Below are 23,496 nucleotides of genomic sequence, written 5' to 3'. Positions count from 1 at the left end.
TGAAACAATAGCACTAAGGCGTATTAAACACTGCATACTTTCTAAGAGAGTGTTAATCCTTATCTCCTAAGTATAAGTTTGAGGGACATAAAGTAGGGGGAAAAAAATAAATGTATCACCAAAACAAAAACATACAAAAGAGGAAGTGTCTTATGAGACATCCCAGTCATTGCTGCTATTCAAAGCAAGTGGTAACTGGAAGCTCACTTTCTACTGACAGCTACTATTCTAAATTTCTAAGCAGATACTGGCCACTCGGGTCCCTCTCTTCTAATGGATAAATCAAATAACTTATCAAAGGGATTTTCAGATCATCTTTTTCTGGTTTTTGGAAGTTCACCTGCACTGCAGGATCCTCCAGAAATGCATTCAGTTTCTGCTATAAGGCCAGCCATACACATTTCAAGCAGCATTTAAATCCCAGGCAAGTAATCCACAGACTGCATAGAGACCTTTTTCAAGAGCAAATAATGTGCAAAATGAGAGCAATTTTGTTCTGCTTTATTGAAACCAGAGACATCCCCAAATCAGAGGCATTTAAAACATTTATTATCGTTAATCATTGTAGGTTAAATAAAACACCAAAACTACATTTTAGGGCAAAAAATATTATTAGGTATGATACAATTAATACGTAAAACAAAAGGTAAAGTATTAACAGATTGCAGCATCCCATACATGAAGCGAGTGGGTCCAGCCCAGTCAAAGCCCTTATATAAACAAAACAGAGGAAGAATACTTAGCAGATGACTTTAAACTGACAATTTATCACTGACTCTGGTTTAAATAATTAAGGGTAGGATAGTAAAATGTATCACTGTATTAAGAGAGTCTAATTATAGTCAGAATGCTTACACATGTAATCTATCTAGTCATGCTTATTACCATGTGCCGTGAAGGATTAGTGAAGACATGGGATGACAGGTAACTTTTCTAGGTATCGATACAGACCCACGTTACACTGCAGCATTTCAGACAGACATGCTGTACCATGAATAAAAATAGTTTTTTCCTTTTTTTTTTTGAGTGTCACTTTACTACTTCAGAATCCCAATTCTTGAATAATAATGGCCTTTTTTAGATTTCTCAGTCTGCAAGACAAACTTTTTCTATAATATGCCATTTTCACGCATAAGAATGGCAAGTCAACAATTGTACCTATGTGTACCTATCTTCTTGCTACCTTTGATCCGCAACTTTAAGTCCATAAAGGTGAAATGATGATTAACAAAAAAATGTACTTACAGAATACAATGTGCAGTATATGAGAACCAGACATAGTGAAAAAACACTACATGTCAGCACAACAATATAAAACCGTACTTATATACACACACATTTGTGGAGCATATATGAAAACCAGTTCCTTCATAATTCTGTTTTTAAACTAGTTCACGACAAGCCAGAAAAGCAAGTCACCCACAACTGGACAGTCACAGTCTCGAGTCATGGTGCAAACAAGCTCCACCAAATATCCTTGGCACTACAGCCTGTGCCTCAGTCCTGCTGCCAGCTCTCTTGAGAAAATAAATCTTGGACAAACCCAGCACCAGCTGGCTAACCTAGAAAGGCAGCATTGATATTACTATTATTCCTGTTATTACAGACGATCAGCTACAGAGTCAGGTGCTCCAGTACAGTAATTTAACTTTTCACCAGCCATTAACTACTAAGAGGAATTCCAGTTGCTGCTGAAACTTTTGACTCTGAGATTGGGGGATTTTTCTATGCCATTCTTCTGGCTGTTTATGAAGGGTAGTGGTACTTTCCAAGCAACACAGGCAACAAAAGGAAGCAGAAATCATTGATTTTACATTTGAAAATCACAATTTTTATAACAAATCCCATTTCAGGAGGCGTGTGAAAGCTGCAGTTTAGCTTTGACGAACAGCAGAGAGGCAACATCATCGTTGAAGGCGAGCCCTCTGTTCAGAGAAAATGAGAGATGCTCTGCGCAGCACAGTGGCCTTTTATTTTTTCAGCTGTGACTTCAGACTTCCCTGCTCAAGCTCACAGTAAACCAAATATCAAGAACTTACATAATCAGAATCCTTATTCATTTAAATCTTTTTCTTGACTAAAAGTAGAATAAGGTGATTTAGATTTGACCCACCAAATGCAAAAACATCTTGAGCCTACTTAGCATTCAAATTTTAAAAATCTGCCAGACATTCACTGTTAAAAACTTCCAATTTTAAACTATTTTAACATATAACTAATAAATCCGTTCTGATTCATATTCTGCTCAATGGCAGCTGTGAGAGCTGGCACTTAGGACAACATCCCATGCAGATCAGCATCATTTGCCAGTTCTAGCATAAGTTATACAAGGTACTTGCAGAATTGTCTTACAAAGCTTTCAGACATCTCAATTAGGATTTAGTAAGTGTTGAGATGCCATGTTAAAAAAAAAATGTTACAATGATTTACAAAAGCTAAAAAATCAGTTATGCATTACTGCTATATGTTGAACTAAAATCTATGACATCTTTAAAAACATGGGTTTGATCTCACCTTGTTTCCTGGGTAAAAGGTCTAGCCTTTTACTGGGTTTTACTTAGGAGGAACCAGATCTCTTGCAGCATTGGGTCATGGGCCCATAAATTGTATGAATTTGTGATGCTGGTAAGTTTGATATTTCTTTAGTGCTGAAGGCCAGGTTAAGCTCTCCCTCCACAGCCAGGTGAAAGAGTCAGGCACCACTGGAAGACTTGCTTGTACCAGGAAATGTTCCCTAAAGGACCCTGTCTCTCTCCCCAACTACCAAAAATGACTGCTGAATTTTCACTTAAATAACCCAAGACTATCAGTAAAACAGTTGCTGCAATGAGTCAGAGACATGGATCATATATCAGCACAGGTGACAACTGAAAGTTTACCCAAAATATCCAAGGGCATATTTTCAAGTATGAGTGCTTTCAAAGGAGGCCAAAATATGAGAGAAATGGATTATATGTGAAAAACAATGCAGTTTAGATTCTTAGATAAAATCCAGAGGGACATTTCCCACCTATAACTACTCCAAGCCCTCTGGAGACAAAATGTTCCTGTTGATTTTATCTGGCTCTCTTTCAAGCCCTAATAATTAGTGACATTTTATCAAAGCAATCTAACAATCAGCCAATAAGGTCTGCTTTTTATGTATAAACATGGAAACCACGCTCTTAGCCTGCCTGTTCATGATTTATTGTGCCAAGCTGTTTTTCCTTTCTGTTTGCTTTTCGTAAGTCCCCCCCAAAATGTGCAGTGACGATAATTTTCCTCATAAGAGAACAAATTTATGTTGTGGAATGCAGGCTGGGCTCTGGTTTTGAATCTGGCATTTCTTACCCTAATTCCCATTTCCAATGAAATTGGTGAAGAAGATAAATTTGGATTTTATCATCTCAGCCACACAAATTCATAAAAGATGGAAGTGAAAAATGCATACAGTTTTACATTATTACCAGTTCATAACCATCTGTAGGATTTTTTTTCCTACACTGCATTTTTCAAGTGCATCATGCTTCAAAGATATCACACAGTGGGTTTTCCACAGCACAAATGAGAAGATTACCCCACAAATTCACAGAATTACATTTGTAAACAAACATTCAGGTTTGTTTTATTAGATTCCAGCCTCTAACCCCAAATTATATTGTGCTCTCTTAAGCAGTTTTTGTACAGAAATATCATTCTCTGAACTTGAAGGTCTCTTGGAGCGCAGCAGTGAGATCATGCAGAGTGAGGCACTGTGGCATCCTCTTTTAGAAAGCAAGGAATAGGCAACTTTGAACAGAGACAACTTTGCTCTGGGGCACAGATTTGGAGAAAACCTGGTAAGTAGTGGAGAATAAGCCTGTATTTACGTTCTTTCTACATTTTCAGTAATTAATGAAGCCTACACCCTGCACAAGGAATCATTCCAGTCATTGCACAGTGGCTGCATTTTCACTTCCTTCTGGAGCACACTCAAAATGTATGGGGTCCAGCAGCCTCCTTCATGACAACTCCTTCTTTCACATACACAGCACCTCCTGACACAGATTTTGACCTCTAGTCTGTAAAAACTGCATTCACTCATCCTTTAGATCCATTTTTTTTTCTTCAGTTAGCAAATTCAGTCCATTTCTTGCTGATGTTTACTGAAAGTGTGAGATGAAGCTACAGATTTACAAAAACAGTGAAGCAGAGTCCAGCTAAAAAGATGGCGGCAAAGCCACAAAAAAGAGCAAATCAGGTTTCAGGTTTTATGGTGGTTTTTTTTCACCCTATTATTACAGAGAAAACTCTAAAAACATGCCAAGTCCACTTTGCAATGTAAAAGATAAGTTTTTGCAGCAAAACTAAATTTTATATATAAACCAATCTTTTTATTAAAAAACCCCCCTCAGTCATTGGTTTAAACAGAGAGTCGGAGTACTCTGACATTGTAATTTTGACAGGATATTAGAGAGGATTTTCCAACTGTGTTTTGCAAAATCCCTTTGAAGTAAAGCCTTCTGCTTCTGGTCCTTGCGTTATTGCTCATGGGAAGTAATGAAATTACTGCTTTCAAGATAAGGAGCCACGTCACTGAGATCACAAAGTCCTTTCTCAGTGAAAAAAAAGGCAAATGGTGCTGTTTTTCAAGTAAATCTAAAAAGATCAAGTTGGGTCAGCAGCACCGCCTACCCGTCTGTGAAGTCTGCTTTCCAAGTTTGATTGCTCCATTGTTACTGTTTTCATGAGGATCTAAGGGTGGAATTTGCCGACCTGAAACACATGAGGAGACAGTGAGTTCAATTTTCCTGATATAGTAACAACACCACATGCAGGTAACAGTTAGAAGAATTTAGCTTGCATAAGAATTACATCTGTGAAACTTCACCAGAAAACAACTATCTCCTGTGTATCTTGGATATTTTTCCTTGCATCCTGCTTATGAAAAAACATTTTCACATTTAAAAACATATATGAAATACGGTTATTGAGAATGCATGAAGTACACCGGAATTATATTATCCCTGTATTTAAAAAAACCAGTTATCTTACTGAGCACCTTACAACCAAGAAAGAGAAAACTCTCAGCTTTCTCCTAATTCCACTCAAATGTGAATGGCGCAAGTTAGACGAGATCGTGCCTGTCCTAAATCTGCATGGCCTTTAGTCCTTGCACACTAGAGTTTTACAAAGCACTGTAACTAAACAAACGGCGCCTACACTTGAGAGAGAAAAACAAATCTGTTCTTTCCATTGAAACCCTCCCTCCTTTGAATTGTGCCCATGTCCTTCTAATTGACAGCTTTGATTACTTAACACCACCCCCTCCCCCGCAAACTCTCCTGACTTTTTAATCATCTTATAGAGCGATTATTTCAAGTGTTTGAAAGAATTTCAGCCATCACAGGAGAGCTAGACATCTCTCCTGGGGCAGCAGGGCACTGCTCCAACTCCATCCCCGTGAGTTCTTTTAGTACTGTTGCTTGCATCTTCTGTCTAACTGCTTTCCCATTAATGGACTTAATAATTAGAATTATAAATGGAAAAACAAGATCCTCCCAGGTCTAATCTATCCTCTGTCTCTGGTGTGCACCTGGCTTTTCCATTAAACTCTTGTGTGATCTCTCCATCAGCACCTTGAGATCTTATGGTCATGGTAATGTACTTTCTCATCACTTTGTGCATTTCTTGGAAATTTTTCTCTGAAGCTGAATCTATTTCTATGAATTACTCCTTGTTTTACTATTACCCATGTTAAATAACAAGAGTTAAAATCTTTAACATTTGTTATATGCCATTTTCAGAGAACACAAAGTTCCTGTGAACAGCTCATCATAACCCAGGCAGATTATACAGTTTAGATTTCCCCATCCTTTGCTTCATTTATTCACAGCTCTCTTACCAAATGTTCAATGAGTTTTGCACCTATGTTGAAGCCTGAGTCCTACAAATTACTTGGGGTAGTGGTTGTGGGTGGGCGAGTTAAAAGTATTCAGGTAAAATCCAATCCCAAAGCAAAATCTCATCTCTAACACTTGTCTTTAAATTACCTTTGGCCAAGACTATAACAATTTCACCTCTGTTATTTAGTCAGTTCTGCACTGGTATGTTATAAAAAAAAAGTGTGACTTCTGAAGCAGATATCTTTTTTGTACAACTGAATGTGAAAGGGAAAATTCCTCACATTCCTAATAAGCTGAAGATACAGTATTTGGTCCAAGAGACTGAGAAATGGGTATCTTGAGGGTTGAAGCATGTATAAGCACTGACATTACAATGCTGAACTCTCTTCAGGCCACTAAAATATCAACTTTACACCCTGCTTAACATTCTGTTTGGACTTCATGCTTGTAAAGTAAAATAAAAAGCAGAATAGGTGGTTATAGACCCATCTGTTACATGCATTTAGTTCTGTTGGCTTTGTAGAGACCTGGAGAGAACTTCTGCATTAGGTACCTACTACTTCTCAAGTGCTTTCAACACAGTCCCAGGTAAAATAAAATCCTGTCAATTTAACCAGAGCAAAACGTAGCTAAAAAGACTAATCTACAGACACAGTTTCCAAAATGTGCCATTAAGCAAACACCCTGTAAACATTTGGTTCTTCTAACAGTCACTTTGGAAGCGGAGAGCTTTAACATGCAAAGTAGCCTAACTTTTCATTTTAGAACTCCTCATTAAACAATGCTGTTATCTCTATTTGGTTTTCATTCAGAGTTTCATATTTCTTATGAGTTTCAAATCTTTTCTACAGTACTCTTGACGTGTATGCCAAGAAGCAGGCAAACTTATCTTTGGAGCAAAAACCTTGCAGGCTTCAAGGTCAGCAAGCAGTTTGTCCAGTTCAGACCAGGACACAATGTATGTTGTTGAGAATCCCCTGGATTTAATTCACTTCTCAAAACAATAAACCCCACACAGATAACAAGTACAAATAATAAAGACAAAAAAACTCTAGACATATTTGTGGGTTAGTTATTCTAGCCTTTGAACTTAAGTATTGTTTGTCATGAACTAGCCGTATTTTCTGCTGTTTGGATACCACCACCACCACTCCCTTGAGTTCCTTGAACTCAATGCAAGGAAACAAAAGTTTAAACAGTCTAAACTTTTTTTTAAGTTTGAGGATATTTTTTTCAGTAGGTGAGTTTTCTCTCACTTACTATTTCTCTTATTACCAGAATTAATAAACCATCAAGTTAAATCATTTTAGTTTTAGTAACAAAACATCCCTGCCCAACCGGCTTTTATCATGACAGAAGTAACTATTTTGGAGCACAGAACTCAGTCTAACACCTGAGAACCAGCTCCACAGCAAATGATACAGTGATTTTTCATCAAGCATCAGGGAAAGTGAATAAAAAAATCAGTCAGAAATTTGCTTGATTTATTGCCTTTCCCTAGGCCTCCCTGACAGCTAGTCCCATGGCAGATGCTATACCAGAGAAAGGCTTAAGCAGCACAGAACACTAAGGATGAGCAGTGAAGCACTGAGCCTGCATCCACACTTCCTGCATCTAAACCAGCTCAATCACTATTGCCACCTAAAAGCACTGAGACCATCTCATCTTGTCATTCAGCTCCTGATAAATATGGCATCAATATTGCTGACACCAACTCAAATATAGCTGGCACTGAGTGAGGATCAACAGAGGTCATAAAGTGAATTAATTTTAGAAAGTATATACTCATTTAAAATTTGCATCTCACTGGCATCCATAGTCTCTTTTCCAGACCAATAAAAAATACCCCAGTATTAGGTACTGTAAATTAGCATTGCTGTAGGTTATTTCTTTCATGCAGGTCATGTCAGAAAGGAGCAGCAGTGCTCTGACATCCAGCCATGCAATTCTCATGCTGAAGAGATAAAAAGATTAGGGTAATTCCTGCTCTGTAAAGATAGTCAGCTCAAAAGGACCATAAGAGACTGAACTCATAGAATCATAGAATGGTTTGGAGTAGAAGGGACCTTGATCATCTCATTCCAAATCCCCCTGCCATAGGCAGGGATGTCATTCATTAGATCAAGTTGCTCAGAGTCTCACTCAACCTGGCGTTCAACACTTCAGGGATGGGGCGTCCACACCCTCTCGAGGCAACCTATTCTCATCTGTTGCTTAACTTAAGATGATAAACTAGACCACAAATAGAGTCTTTGCTCTGTTTTGCAGAGCAGGGCACAACTAGCCAGCTTGCCAAAGGTCACCAAGACCACACCTTAGGATTCCAGATGAAATGGTTAATCACACAGAGAATGTGTGTACATTTATCTAATAATTCTGCAACTAAAATGGTGAAATGAGGAACTCAGGGATAAAAGATTATTGAGGCAGTATACAAGTTCTACATGGTTTCCCTTGCTGATATTCCTAACAGAGTTGCTGACTGCAATTTAAAAATTTGATTTTGCATTGGTATTATTAAATATATGACTGTATATTTTGGTTTCATTTCACTAAGATTTAGAGCATGTTTCACAGATTTTGTGCAACAAAACTGTAACCATGCACCTCCACATATTCCTGCAGAGGTCTTCGTGACCTCCATTATCTCATTCCAGTAAACACACCACAGTGTGTCAAATATAAGCATCACAAGAGGCTGCTCAAATGTAGGGTTAAAGAAGTTGTCAGTTCTGAAGTGAACTATCCGGGTTAACAGGTGAAAAGCACTAAAGCAATTGCATCTCCTCCTTTCTGGCATGTTTGAGCTGGGCTGAGGCAGTCCAGAATGAAGGTCAGAGTCTTCTCCAAAGCCTGGTAGAGTTCCAATTCCTGCTACTGAATCTGAGATTTATTAAGAGATTAATCAGCACTGTGGGCGTTGCTGTTCTGAGAGTGCCAAAGGCAAAGAGATTGGGAAATGGGAGGGTGTGACAAGAGATAAACAAAATGTGAAGGGAGAAAAATGAAAACCGTAGCAAGGGAAGCAAGAGAGACAACAGGGACTGGGTTCAGCTCAGTGAGCAGAACTTGAAGAAAGGCACATGGGGATTGCTTTGCTGGAAGCAGGATGCATCATCACAGTAATAAAAGCTGCTCACTTTGTTCCTTTTGGAATGCGATGCTCCAGTTAGAAGCTGTGACATTCATTAGCTCAGAAAAAGCAGGCTCGGAGTTGAACTTTATGGTTTTGTTTGGGTTTTTTAACATGAAACTATTTTTATCCTTTACCTATACCTAGCCTGCATGAAAGGAAAGGTTGGAAACAGCCTTAAAGCTGAACGTAAGGAAATAGAAACCCCACAACTCTTAGCATGCTGTCAAAGGGACAAACACAACAGTGCATTGAACAGATACTTGTATAGTGTGGAAACAGATGTGTTGTGATCAACCTGACCTGGCACCTCCAGATGATGAAGTCAACTCCCAAAGAAGCACAGTCCTGCTATCTTAGACAACAATTCTGCTAATGGTAAAAGGCAGAGTGCTGCACCGTGGCTTTCTGTGCATTTCTCTCCACCTTCCCAAAAATCATGTACAGCATAATTTTTACAGGGCTGGAGGAAGGTGAGGTTTTTGTTAATGGAGGATGTGAAATCCATTTCACTCTGCCCCAGAGCAGCAGTGTGGCATCTATCACAGCTCAGGTGAGCTTTTCTAATGGCTCCCCTGAGAAAAGATCAACATTTTCAAGTGGTGATACGACAGCTATACAATGGCCAGAACCTCCTCCTCAAAGTGTCTGCTGTTTCACAGCAGTATGAGCCACCGCAAAGCACTGCTCTCTATAAACCTCATTAATAAAGAACAGCCATCTGTGAAGACATGACAGAATGAAGCAGGCACATCTTATCCAACAATTTTGGCAGGTTTCTGCACCTGTAGGACTTAAAATAGTCACTCTTCACATCTCCCCAAATCCTTTCACACTTTGAAACCCATTTCACTGCTATTTTAGAAGTTGCCCATGTTCTCACATGGGTCATAAAGTCTGGCCCACTAGTCTGACTCTAGTTTCTTCTTCTCCCCCATATTTAGAGTGAAGTAATGTTTTCCCCAGCTGACAGATGACTGCTGTTTACTCTTTACTCATGGTGTAACTTTTCATGCAAGGGAACACATCCTTAAAATAAAATCTATTGCATAACTAAACATAGTTAACTTGAAATTATTTTAATACTCTTAATAGGACATCTAACAGCATCTCCATGCAAGAAAATAAAGCCTTTATTTGGTTTGTTTCTTTAGGGCAAAAGCATAGATTGCTGACACTGAGGTTCTTGCTAGGAGAAGCAGCAATACAACTACATTTTGCTCATTTAATGAAAATTTCCAGAAAAAAAACCCCAAAACGTAACAAATATTTTAATTCTGCATGCATCAAAGTAAACAGCAGTAGTCCTAATGACTTCAATTACTGAGAGATCCAACTCTGATTCAAGGTCCTGCTGCAGTTAACTGTGGGCTGTTTCAGTTTATTTACTAGTTTACACTGAGGAGTTCTCCTTGTTTGGAGAGAAATCTGGTACCTCATGTTTAACTTCAGGAGTAGTCCAAAGGTCATTAAGTTTTGCTCCATTCACTAAAATTTGAAATTAAGAGGAGGACTAATCCTATAACACAGGGAACATAAACTGTAAAGAATATAATCTAAAATATAAGTTCAGACAATGTTTTTCAATCCTTTTACACTCCCTACAAAAATTCAATTATGAGTTTGGACTACCTTAAAAACTGGTGCATGTGAATTGCTTTGTAACATAAAAGTACTTTATTTTCTTAGAATATCTTTCATAGACCTCTTCAAAGAAATTCACAGATACCTGCAAATTAGCAGATAACAGGATGAAAACCACCATACTCATCACTCACAAAGCTTGAGGATTGTCCATCTGCAATTCCATCTGTCCAAGTCCATCCGAGTCAATGTAAACACTGAATGCCTGCTGGAAGGATCCCTTCCCCATTCCACAGACAGACATTTCACACCTTCCTCTTTAAATTGTCCAGTATACAATTAGTTAAACTGTAAACTCTAGAGACTGAGTTTGATTTGTTTTTTTAAATCTCTGAGTATTTCTAGGAAACAAGTATTTGGGTTACATTAAATATTCAATATATGAGCTGCTGGCAAGGCATCAGAAAATCAATAGCTTCATACATTTATAACTGAGCATTTACCACATGAAAGGCTGAATCCCAAGACAGAAACTGGTCTAATTAGGAAGCCTCATCTAGGAAGAACATTCTTATCTGGTTTTTAAACATCACCCTGTCTTTCCTCCTCGTAGTACTAGCATCAGCAAGACCGAGTGTGCTAACCACTCTTTACACACTCTCCATAAATTGATTCTGATAATCTTGTTCCCCACTTCTTTCTCACCCTCAACAGAAGATGCTGAAATGCTTCAATCTTGCCCCCTTTGGTAGCACACTGATCTCCAACATTTGTTGGATGGGGCCCTGAGCAACTTGATCTAGTGGGGGGCACCCCTGCCCATGTCAGGGAATTGGAACTAGATGACCTTTAAGGTCCCTTCCAACCCAAACCATCCTATGGTTCTGTGATTTGCCAGATTTTAAAAAAATAATGCACGGATGTAATTTTTTTGTTGTTGTTGTTTGTTTAGGTACAAGTTTATTTCACATTTCACTTGGCTAGGTATTCTTCAGCAGCTTACTTGTCCCACCACCTGCTCACCTTTGGACCTACCGATGCAGACTAGTATTAGCCTGGGAGGTACAGCCTCAGCGTTGCCATTTACGGAGGATGGCTTTTATGTAATCTGCTCTTTCGTATCTGGGGCACCTTCACACTGAGGTAACAGGCAACACACGCAGGCTGAGGAGAAACAGCTGGGCGTGTACTAGATTTGAATAAGGAAACCAAGGCTTATTTGAGCTGCTAAATGAACAGGTGCCTGAAAATTGCAAGGGTGTGATTGCCACTAAATGATAGTACACATAGGGCAGCTTGTTTAGTCTTTGAAAACCAGCCAGGCACAAGCAAAGGTCAGTGGACAAAGGTCAGCCCTACAACCAAGAAGGGGCAATACAGAACAAGGTATGGCCCCCTGCACAAGCACAACTTTATTATACTATGATTGTATAATACATTACTGGCATTTTTGCTGCTGCTAAAGTATAAACTAGTTACAGGGAGCCACTGTGCCTATGATTCTTCTAAGGCTGGGAATAAAAAGTTAATAACATTTGATCCTATAGAAACTCAGCTATTAAAAAAGAACTATTGGAATACATGAAAAAATACTGTTAAGCCTTTTTCATGTCAAAAACCTCTAAAGAAAGACACTGGGAAAAATTTAGCTCAAGTGGGGAATATACAACTGTATTAAAAATATTCTTCTTTACAGAGACATAAATCAGCCACGTGATATTTCACAATCACAGCAAGCTTTCAGTCAGGCACTGTTGAATGCAACCAGGGTAAGTGTAGTGGCTTGCCATTTGAAATCACATGGGTACAACAGAAACCAGGAGCTGCAGCCCATCGCTCAGCTCAGTGCAAACCCTCCAGTGCAGAGAACACTAACTTTGCTGACTTAGGCAAATAAGGCTGAGGAGGCAGATTGAGCATAAGTACACGGACTGCAAAATACCTCTCCTGCCAAATTTGACCCATCCTCAAAAATTCAGGAACTTTTACTGATTCCAGTCATTCACATTTTGTGTTTTCTTGATAAGAATTAAGGACAATGAATTTGTATTGAGACTGTGTTATGAAGACATCCCTCTTAGCAGCCAAATCCCTCAAATTCTGAGAGAAAACTTATATAAAAAAATCTTTTAAGCATAATGTAACATAATAATCTTAGAAATTAAGTGATCTGTCTATAATCTCTATCATTTATCCAAGATATTTCTAGTTGTCAGCAAAACATCCCAGTTCCCCTTTTCTTCTTTAAACCTTCTTTATATCATTATGATAAGTAAGTTTTTCCCATTATACCATTTCACTCTTTTCATAATAGTGTCCCTGGAAAAAAGACAGTTGTTAGACACCTTAGGAAGGAAAAATGTTTATGTTAAAAAAGCCCTGGGAAATGAAAAGCATAAGTAAGCAGGAGGTAAATTGTTTAGCTAAATTAAAATGAAGTCTACCCTTTCTGTTTGTGCTATCAGTTTCAAGGAGGATTTAATGAAGAAATTCTCCACACATGTTGGAATAGTCTTCCAAATCTAGGCTGTAAAACAGACAACACATACAGTCCAACTACAAAGTCCAAGGTAAACAAAAGCTGCTGCCTCATTGTTCAGAGGCTGGAGAGCTGCACCATGCCCTTCTACAGCAGCACAAAGAGAAGGGCAGGAGTTCTCAGGCAGCATGAAAGCAAAACTAAAGCTGCAACGTGACTTCCAGGGCACCACACAAACAAAATTAGTCAACAGAGCAGGAGACATGACGTATGAAGGATTTCATACACTGAAAAAGCAGAAATGCTGCTATGCAACTTTGGCAGAGACAGACTTTTTTGGAAATTGCACCAAGACTGAAGTGGTGTAAAACATCAGAAAGTTACTTATAAATATCTGCTGCCCAGTCATAACCATACTAATTAATTCTCCTGTTACTCAAGCATTTTTCACTTGGTTTCCACTGTATTTCCATAAACATACACTACCAACTTTCTCCTTTCTTTCTGCTGAGTGCTCGATAAGGTCACAAGTACATCCACTGAGACCAAATATTTCTATATATAGAAATAATTGCCTGTGGAATTAAGTGCACTTGCCTGGGTATCTAGTTCATACTAAACTTAATTTAGCTGATTTTCCTCATCTATTATACCCATTATTAGGGACGGTGCACACTGCCAGCAATGCGTATCAAAGATGGAAACTAATTATCTAATTACGTGGCAAGAATGAGTTCCTCCGTGAGAACATTCACAACCATCGGACGCAGACAAACAAGTAAACTATCACAAGGAAGAACCAGTTCCTCCAGACAGCCATGTTACACACACCTCTTTTTTAAAAGGAGGAAAAAAAAGGTAATGTATTCTAAGAATACTGGTTCTCATTAACCATTTCAAATACATCCCATGTACGTGAAGCAAACACTTGAACAGGCCATATCTCAGGCGAAGTGTGGTAGATAATGTCAGCTGATTATGAATATGTGAAATAAAATAAAGTAATTGCAGGGAAACAAGGCTGAGTTTCTGAACATACTATCTCCTAGGTCTCTGCACCCCAGAATAGGATTCACAGAGAAGAGGAGCCACCAGTAATGGAAAAGGGTCAGGTCATGGAGCTCTGAAGAAATCTCAACCCATATAATCTGAGCATGCACAAGGAGCAAGCCAGTGTCACTGTAAGGCTGCTCTTCATCATCCCTGTTGTTTTTGAAGGGTTGTGGAGAAAGGTAAATGTAATGTCTGTCTTCAAAAAGCACAATAACAAGCCATGGATCTACAGGCTGCTTAACCTCACTCTACTTCCCGGGAAAACCACAGAGCAAAACCCTGAGAAGCTGCTTCTGAGCACAAGGTGAAGATGACCAGGACCAAGTCAGTATGGGCTTAGTAAGGGTTAACCATGTGCAACCAACCTGGTTGCCCTAAATGACAGTATGACTGGATCTGTGATCGAAGGAGAGCACTGGATGTTGTCTACCTTGATTTTAGCAAAGCTTTCAATACTTTTCCCTACAGCATCCTGGTACATCCAACTTGGGATGTTATTGTCTAGATAGGATGACTGTTAGCTGTGTGAGAAATTGGCTGGATCATCATACCCAAAAGGTCAGTGGTTAACGGTACTCAGGCCAGTTACAAGTGGAGTACTTTGCTTAATACCTTTTATCAGTGTCCTGATGGATGAAAAAACACACACCCACTTCAGCGCTCAGATGATACCCAACTCAGGGGTGTATTCAATATCCTTGAGGGCAGGGCTGCTGTTCAGAGGGTCTCAGGCTGGAGGCAGAGATGGGTCAACAGGAACCTTATGTACTTCACAAAGGACAAATGCCAAGCCCTGCCTGTAGGAAGGAAGAGCCCCTGTCTATGAGACAGGCTGGGGACTGGCTGTCTGGAAAGCAAATCTGCCGAAAAGAACCTGAGGGCAGCAATTTGAGTATGAGGCAGCAGCATGCCCTGGCAGCAAAGACAGCCAGCAGGATCCTCAGCCATACCCACAAGAGCCAAGATAGAACATCAGATAAAGTGGTTATCTCCTTCTAGATATAGTCTAACATCAGCTGGGTCACACTTGTTTTGGGACCCCCAGAAAAAAAAATGTTGACAACCTGGCACAAATTCAGAGGAGGGCCGCAAGACAGTCAGGGCTGGAGCACTTGCCCTGTGAGGAAAGGCTGACAAAACAGGGCCACTTCAGCCTGGAGATAAAATGGCTTTGGTGGACCACAAAGCTGTTTGTCAGTACCTGTGGGAAAGGCTGCTAAGAAGACTGAATCAGGCTCTTTAGTGAGGTGCATCCAGGACAAGGAGCTATGGTGGCTGTGAATTGAATCAGGATAGGTTCTGGCTTGATACAACAGGGTGGGGATGTCACTGTGAGGACTATTTAAATACTGGACTCAGCTGCCCAAAGAGGTTGTGGAACCTCTGCTTTGAGGTCCAGCCAAACAATGGCCCAAGCATCCTGGTCTGAATTCACTATCAAGTCTGCCTGGAAAAGGAAGTTGGACTAAAGGTCTTGTGAGGTCCCTTCCAGCCTGAAAAGTCCTTCCCACTTGCAGACAGAGACCAACACTGGAACCCCTAGAAGGCAGACTAAATGAGACATTTTTTTCTTCTCCTCATGACAAGTGCTAGTTTCATCATGTTTAAAAGACCTGGAACGAAATTTATGTTGGGGCTGTTTTTTAAACAGATTCCGCTGCAATAACTACTTTCTACTTATCAATGTCCTCCAGGAGCATTTATCAACACTTAAGTTTTTATCAACATGATTGTAAGATCAACAGAATTGCCTTTACAGCAGGCTTCATCTGAAACAGAAGATGTGACCCAGATCAGGGTTTATATACAGATTTAGAACGAACAGGCTTATCCTGTATCTATTATGTTTTGCTCTGGTGTATTCAAAGTTTTTCTTAGTTTACCTGTGCATAAACAGCAGCCATACTACCAGCTCAGTGGGATTTATTGATGTCCTTGGGAAAGTAGTTTATAGACCCAAAACAAACTGCTATTTTCAGAAGACCCCTGAATAACCAAAATGAATTAATTAAATAAAGGGAACATTTACTTACTTATTCCTTGAAAAAGTTCTTCAATATTAACAGCATTCTTTGCACTGGTTTCAACAACAATTGCACCTATAGATTCTGCATATTCTTTGGCATCCTTCATAGGAACCTCCCTACAAAAAAAAAAAAAAATCAAAACATTTACGAATAAAAGAAGTCAAATTAAATTAAAAAAATTGGGGGGGGACCCAATCTCAAACACAGCCTGATCAGAAAAGCATTAATATGCTCTTCTTTTCGGCAAAAGTAATACTATCTTTCTTCATATGGCATTTAGATCACCATATTCAAAATATTAACATTTCAACAGTGATCAATCTGCAGATTTCTGAGACTTGCTGTTGACTTCATGCCTTGAAAGAAAGAAGATAATTTAAATGACAATCCATTTGTTTGTATTTTAAGCTTGACTTCGATAAGAAAAGCATTAAAATGCTTGAGAAAAGACACACAACTCTGCTGATCCAGGCAGCAACCAGCACTCTCCACATACCAACTGTTCAAACAAGATAGGGTACAAATGTTGTGGATGAAAGCGATAAGAGCATCGCATGTCTTGGTCTTTGCAGCAAGGAAACAAGAGATTCTGAAATAAATATGAAAGCACATCAGCAACAGCGATCTGTGAGTGCCAGTTCACTGGGGAAAGACCACTATTCTGTGCCTTGTCACCGTAGTGACATCACCTTAAAATCCCTGGTAGAACGCCCTCATTTTGTAGCCAATACTTCACATGTCAAAAGCTGGTAAATGTAGTTTACAACATACAATAAACTTCCGCTTCAGACAACCAAGCCCCATGCTGACCTTCTATCTGCCTGAGCCAAGTGGCAAAGATGGATCTGCCTGTGTCTGCTGCTGTCTGTAACCACCTCCATTCCTAATTTCTGAGCAACAGCTGAGAATCTGAGAGACTGAACAAGCTAACAGGCACCCAAGGTATACCCAATTACGGGAGCACATGTTGAAACACCAGGCTGCCAGCACGATTGTTCAATACATCAAGTGTTGTTTTGTGTGGCTTTATAGATGTCTGTCGCACATGCAGAATTTACACCAACTCCTTCACCCCACAGCTCTGACATACCAACCCAGACTCCTCAACAATTTCCTCCAAGCCTGAGTGCCCTGGACTTTAATAGAAGGTACCTACGTGGGATCACAGCAACACAATTTCATTATTAGCTTATGGAGCTGTATGTTTTAAATAAATCAGATCTGCTGCTCATGGGAAACAGGGAGAGAGCCAGAATAATTGCCGGATTTATGACAAATCTTTTTCAAAGAAGTAGCCTACAGTTCCAACATCTGGATTCAGAGCTTGTTTCTGTTACTTGCTTCTTTGTATTGTCTTTATATGGCAGAAGACACAGGGAAGGCAGCATTCCCCTTACTAATTCTGAAATGGCACCTTGGCCTTTATTATGAAAGATATTACTATTTGTACATGGCCCTGGAGATAAGAAAAAAGGAACTTAACTACATAACATAATACTCAAACAACAGTAAAGGAAGAAATTTGAAAGCATAGGGTTATGTAAGGAAGACTGTCAACGTGTGTAATTTGGATAAGAAAGCAAACTTCAGTGGTCAAGTAATGCAGCAGCAAGTAACAATATTGCAAGGAAGCATCACAAAACTTTGTAGCCTTCTCTGATAACATTTTTAAAGGAAGCTATTAATGTCCACAGCACACGGGCAATAAGCGTCATGCCATCCAGTGCTGCCGGTATCAAAAAGGCTGCATACATCAAGTGGATTTATCATAATCTGGATGTCAGCACTGTTAAGATGTTACCTTGTCAAAAAGGAAAAGTACAAATGCTGGAACTCTAAGAAAAGCGATGACTACACGCAAGATCGGGTGAAGAGGGAAGAAGGCAACAACCATCACTGGAGTGATGAGCAAGTGTTATTCCAAGGCTACAGTAAAAGTCAGAGGAATAACTTTTAGAATCATCACAGAATGGTTTGGGTTGGAAGGGACCTTAAAGTTTGAAATTCCCTGCCATGGGCAGGGAGACCTTTCACTAGACCAGGTTGCTCAAAGCCTCATCCAACCTGGTCTTGAACACTTCCAGAAGTGGAGCATCCACTGCTTCTCTGGGCAACGTGTTCCAGTATCTCATCACCCTCGTAATAAGAATTCCTTCCTAACATCTAATCCAAACCTACTTTCAGTTTGAAACCATCTCCCCTTGTCCTACATGCCCTTATAAACAGTGTCTCTCCACCTTCCTTGTAGGCTCCCTTCAGATACTGGAAGACCACAATTAGGTCACGCTGAAGTCTCCTCTTCTCCCAGTTCTCTCAGCCTTGCCTTGTAGGACAGATGCTCCATCTCGTTACTCATTCTTGGTGGCCCTCTTCCGGACTCACTCCAACAGGTGAATGTCCTTCCTGTGCTGGGGACCCCAGAGCTGGATGCAGCACTCCAGGTTGGGGTATCACAAGAGCAGAGTAGAGGGGCAGAATCATCTCCCTCGACCTACTGGGCCCCTTGCTTGTGATGCAGCCCAGGACACAACTGGCTTTCTGGTCTGCAAGTGCACACTGCCAGCTCATGTCCAGCCTCTCATCCATCAGCATCCCCAAGGTCTTCCTGGCAAGGCTGCTCTTGATCTGTTCATCCCCCAGCCTGTATTGATACTGGGGGCTGCCCTGACCTGGTAGAAAGTGCAGCACGTTATACTTGGTCTTGTTAAACCTCATGAGCTTCCCATGTGCCCACCTCTTGAGCTTGTCCAGGTCCCTCTGGATGGCATCCCATCCTTCAGGTGTGCCAACACCACCACTCAGCATGGTGTTGTCAGCAAATTGCTGAGGGTGCACTTGATTCCTTCATCTATGTAATTAATGAAGATATTCAATAACACTGGTCCCAATACAGATCCCTGAGGGACACCACTTGTCACTGGTGTCCATTGGAACTCTGAGCCATTGACCACTACCCTGTGGATGTGACAGTTTAACCAATTCCCTATCCATCGAACAGTCCACAAGTCGAATCCATCTCTCCAGTTTAGAGAGAAGGATGTTGTGGGGGACTGTGTCAAAGCTTTACAGAAGTCCAGATAAATGCCATCTGTAGCCCCTCCCATGTCCACTGGTGTGGTCACTTCATCGTGGAGGGCCACTAGGTTGGTCAGGCAGAACTTTCCCTTGGTGAAGCTGTGCTGGCTGTCCTGAGTCACCTTCTTGTCCTCCATGTACCTTAACACAGCTCCTAGGAGAATCTGTTCCATGATCTTACCAGGCACAGAGCTGAGGCTGACAGGTCAGTAGTTCCCAGGGTCCTCCTTTCTAGCCTTTTTTAAAATGGGTACAATGCTTCCCCTTTTCCAGTCACCTAGGACTTCATGACTTTTCAAATATCATGGGGTATGGCTTGGCAAATACATAGCCAATTCCTTCAGGACTCTGGGATGCATCTCATTGGGTCCCATAGACTTACGTAAGTTCGGGTTCCTCAGGTGGACATGAACCTGATCTTTCCTTACAGTGGGAGGGACTTCGTCCATTGTTACCAGTTTTCCAATGCAGTTTATCAGAGGGAGTACGCCTTCTCTAACCTTCCTTTTCTGGTTAGCACATCTGTAGAAGCCCTTCCTGTTATTCTTTGCATTCTTTGCCAGGTTCAGTACCAACTTCACCTTGGCCTTCCTCACGCCATCCCTACACAACCGTATTTCATCTCTATACTCTTCCCAGAATACTTGTCCTTGTTTCCTCTCTCTCTGTGCATTTGCTTCTTTTTCTTTCGTTTGACCAGCAGTTCCCTACTCAGCCATGCTGGTCTCTTGCCTTCCTTGCCTGATTTCTTGCTCCTGAGGATTGCCAGCTCTTGCATTCTATGGAAGATTTCCTTAAAGATCTGCTAGCTCTGTTCCATTCTGTTCTGAAAGACATCAATTATTTCATTTTATCCTTTCCAAATTATTCTACTGACTTTATCTCCCTTGAAATTTTCTGAATAATTAGTGAATAAAGAAGTATTCTGGATGCATGGAGTGAAGATCTGAGCATGAAATTCTGCTGAATTCTCTTAATCAGGGGCTTCCAGTGAACATAATTTGTTAAGATGCACCACATTTTAAGGGAAGTGAACACTTCTTAGTTGCTGTTATGACTATTGACTTCTACAATGCTCAAAGAAGTATTTTGGACACTTACAACATTTTAGCATTGAAGTTACAGCTCCTGTCTTTGAAATAACTTTTTAGTAACCTGTCAGAACAACAGGACACACATCAGAAGAAAGTATGACTATTACTTAAAAGCATGCTGAACACTCAGCAGTAATAGAGTTGACAATACTACAACAAAGATAAGGATTTATACTTAATAAAATTGCTTGCCTATCTGTAGAAATTCCTTCAAAGTGGAGAATAAATTTACTTCAACAGAGCACCAAAAACTGATGATAGTCTATTAACAACACTGAGGAAAAGCAGCACGACCCATAAGTGTCCCAAATACATCTTGGAAGCTTAAAACCAGATTCTAGATGCTAATCGAGGAGGGTAACATGGTCAATGATTATGAGAAATAGTGTCAGTCTTTTCCCAAAGGAAGATAATCAGTCCTTATTGCTTACATTCATTCCTCCTGACATTATCTCCTACACTCATAGAGATGGCAGAATCAAATCAACTTGAACTGGGTCAGCTTGTCCTCTTTTGCATCTATTCGTGTTGGTCTTAAAAGCAGTTGTCTCTCTGATATCCAGCAAAACATCTGCCAAAAGCTCTACAAAACCAAACAGAGATGCCAAAAATGCATACAAACAGCAGCTTCCCCCTGTGCGCTCACATCATCTTATTTTTAAATTCTCTGTGCCTGAAGGCATGCATTGGAATCAATCATTGGAAACAATCTGATAAACTGCTGACACATTTCACCTAAAATCATTTTTAGTGAAGTAAATCTCAAGATATAAAGCAGACAGAGAATGCATACAGCTGCATGCATTGCATAAACAATCAGATTTCTGCAAGAACTGTGAAAATATATCATGTATGAGATAGTCTGCTCTCTATTTTTCCACCAAAATCTCTTTAGTTGGGCACCACTGGATGACTTTAGAAAGAAAAAAGATGGGGGATGCAGAAAGAAAAACTGCACAGAAAAATGTTCCCAAAACTATTCATAACTACAGGGAGAAAAAGCCCTCTCCCTAAAAAAATAAAAAAACTTAAGAGACATTAGCTCATGGAGTACGCTGAGGACCATTCACACAGCAAAACAATTTGCATAAGGAAGAGCTGTACTGGCTGAGCAGAACAGGAGCAAGAATTCGATGATCAGCAATGAGTACACTACAGGTAGTGGTTGATAATAATGTCGTGAGAAGATCACAGTTGCTCTGTGAGGAACGCCAGTACTCCCACAACATTTCTGGGGTGCAGGTTTTTCTTCATGTCCTCAAGTCAATCCGCCTCTGGTGGAACTGCATTTAAAAGCTAGCTGCCATGGCAAATGCTTCCAAAAGCAGGGGGAGGGCTGGTTATGGATTCATTTGCAATTGGTATCATGTGTCACAATCTCCAAACTTTTTACCCTTGAGTTAATCTGGCTATTGTATCGCTGGGGACACTTAAGCGATAAATTTAAAGTGACTTTCAGGCAACCAAAAACTCTGATTTGTGCTAACTGGTTTTTGGTTTTATTATTGTAATTGTCCTTTCCTCTTGGAAACCTTTAGGTTTGTCTTTTAGGACTCACTTTCACCACGTTGACAAGCATATCACAAAATCACACAGGAGATGATAATATGCCGCCTGTGTCCCCACTTCTTAGCCCAACAGAAACTAGGAGTCTCCTAGAATCAGAGCTTGTTCACTATTTACAGCAAGCAGTGACTTGCAGTTCTGTGTTGGTTCATGGCTGACAGTAGCAGGGTGTAGAACAAAGAAAAAAAAAACAAAACAAAACCAAAACCCACACAGGTCCTATCATTATATGGGCCTTGATTCAACAAAGCACTGCATCACTCAATTCAACTTACACATGTGCTCCAGGGCTCTGGTGAACCCGGGCCAAAGTGTGATTATACAACAACAGGGGAATATATTTGAACAACCATGAGAGCCTATAAGGTTCTAAGAGGACAGCATCAAATACAATCTTTGAGTATGTACTCTTAGCTGAAGCAAGAAATAACAGTCATGGACTGACACAAAGAATCACTACTGTACAGCAGAATGTGCTTCCATTTCCTGAAAGGATAAATGCAAATGCAAATCAAGCTAACAAGCAGAAGAGTGATTCCAGCTTCATTCCAAATAGCATCATCTCAGCTCTTCTGCACAAGCGTGGATTCAACCCTCCCCTTTTTTCCCCAGAAGGTTCTTTGCTTCATGCAGATGACAAGCTTTACTTGATGTTAAGCTACTAAAAAAACCCAAGAATACACTTTCTACATCCAGTGTTATGGGACAGTTTCAGTTGTTGCAAAGCACAATTCTTAAAGCTCTCTGAATAACACTTTTTTACCTTACGCCCATCCTTCTAGCTTTACATTGTTGGTTTTGCTCATCCCTTATCACATTCTGCACATTTGAACTGAATGCAAGTGGTAAAAAATAAAACAGAATACATTTTCATTTCCAATGGTTCAAAAGCTAAAGGTTGTAGAGATTATACAAACACAGAGGAAGGGCAGCAAAAGAGAGGTTAAAAAAAGCACATAATTCAAAATTGTGCTGTTGTTCTTGAGGTTTTGCATCACTAGAATCATTGGTGTTAGAAAGAAGCAATACAGCTGGCCAAAATTATATACTATTATAACAATGAAAAAAATTGTTACCTGAAGTAAAGAAACAATATAGTTACTGCAGTGAAAGCAATGACAAAAATTATTACCTGATATCAGAAAGATCACATTTGTTTCCAGCAATGGCCATTACAATGTTTTCAGGACCATGTTCTTTTAGTTCTTTCACCCATTTCTTCAAAGTATGAAATGAATCCTAAGTCAGAGAAATAACAAAGTAAGTTAACAGCCTACTCTCTATCAGTGTGTTTGCTTATTTTTCAAGTTAGAGGAACACAGCTTTGACAGTATTAATGAAAAATGAAATAATAATAATTATATAGATCACAAAACTGAAAAATCATTGATGATCTATGCAATCTGCTTTTCAAGATTTAGGTTATAGGACTTCTTCAAATTAATTCTTGAACTTGGATGTTTCCCTCTTTGCTGCCTCCCTCTCCTCCTCACCCCAAAGCAGCACTGAACATTGAATTTTCAGCGATGAAGAAACTAACCCAGCTCTTCTAAGTTTGGACAGTAGCTTATTTCCTTCACTTTCAATATGAGCTTCATTTGTCTAATTTCAACTTCTGCCC

General features: G+C 39.9%; 1 protein-coding gene across 1 annotated transcript in view; it reads right to left on the bottom strand.

The window, feature by feature from the left end:
* Positions 1 to 527: 527 nt before the first annotated feature.
* RAB31 (RAB31, member RAS oncogene family) overlaps positions 528 to 23,496 on the bottom strand; it is a 66,042-nt gene continuing 43,073 nt past the window's right edge. Inside the window, exons 5-7 of the mRNA XM_032708849.1 lie at positions 23,008 to 23,114; positions 16,147 to 16,256; positions 528 to 4,734 (exon numbers count right to left, since the gene is read on the bottom strand). Of these exons, the coding sequence (XP_032564740.1) occupies positions 4,637 to 4,734; positions 16,147 to 16,256; positions 23,008 to 23,114 (315 nt within the window). The 3' untranslated portion in view covers positions 528 to 4,636. The remainder of the gene's footprint in view (positions 4,735 to 16,146; positions 16,257 to 23,007; positions 23,115 to 23,496) is intronic.

This window comes from Chiroxiphia lanceolata, chromosome 1, assembly GCF_009829145.1.
Source record: "Chiroxiphia lanceolata isolate bChiLan1 chromosome 1, bChiLan1.pri, whole genome shotgun sequence".
In the NCBI taxonomy this organism is placed as follows: domain Eukaryota; kingdom Metazoa; phylum Chordata; class Aves; order Passeriformes; family Pipridae; genus Chiroxiphia; species Chiroxiphia lanceolata.
This window is presented reverse-complemented; position numbering and strand designations above follow the sequence as displayed.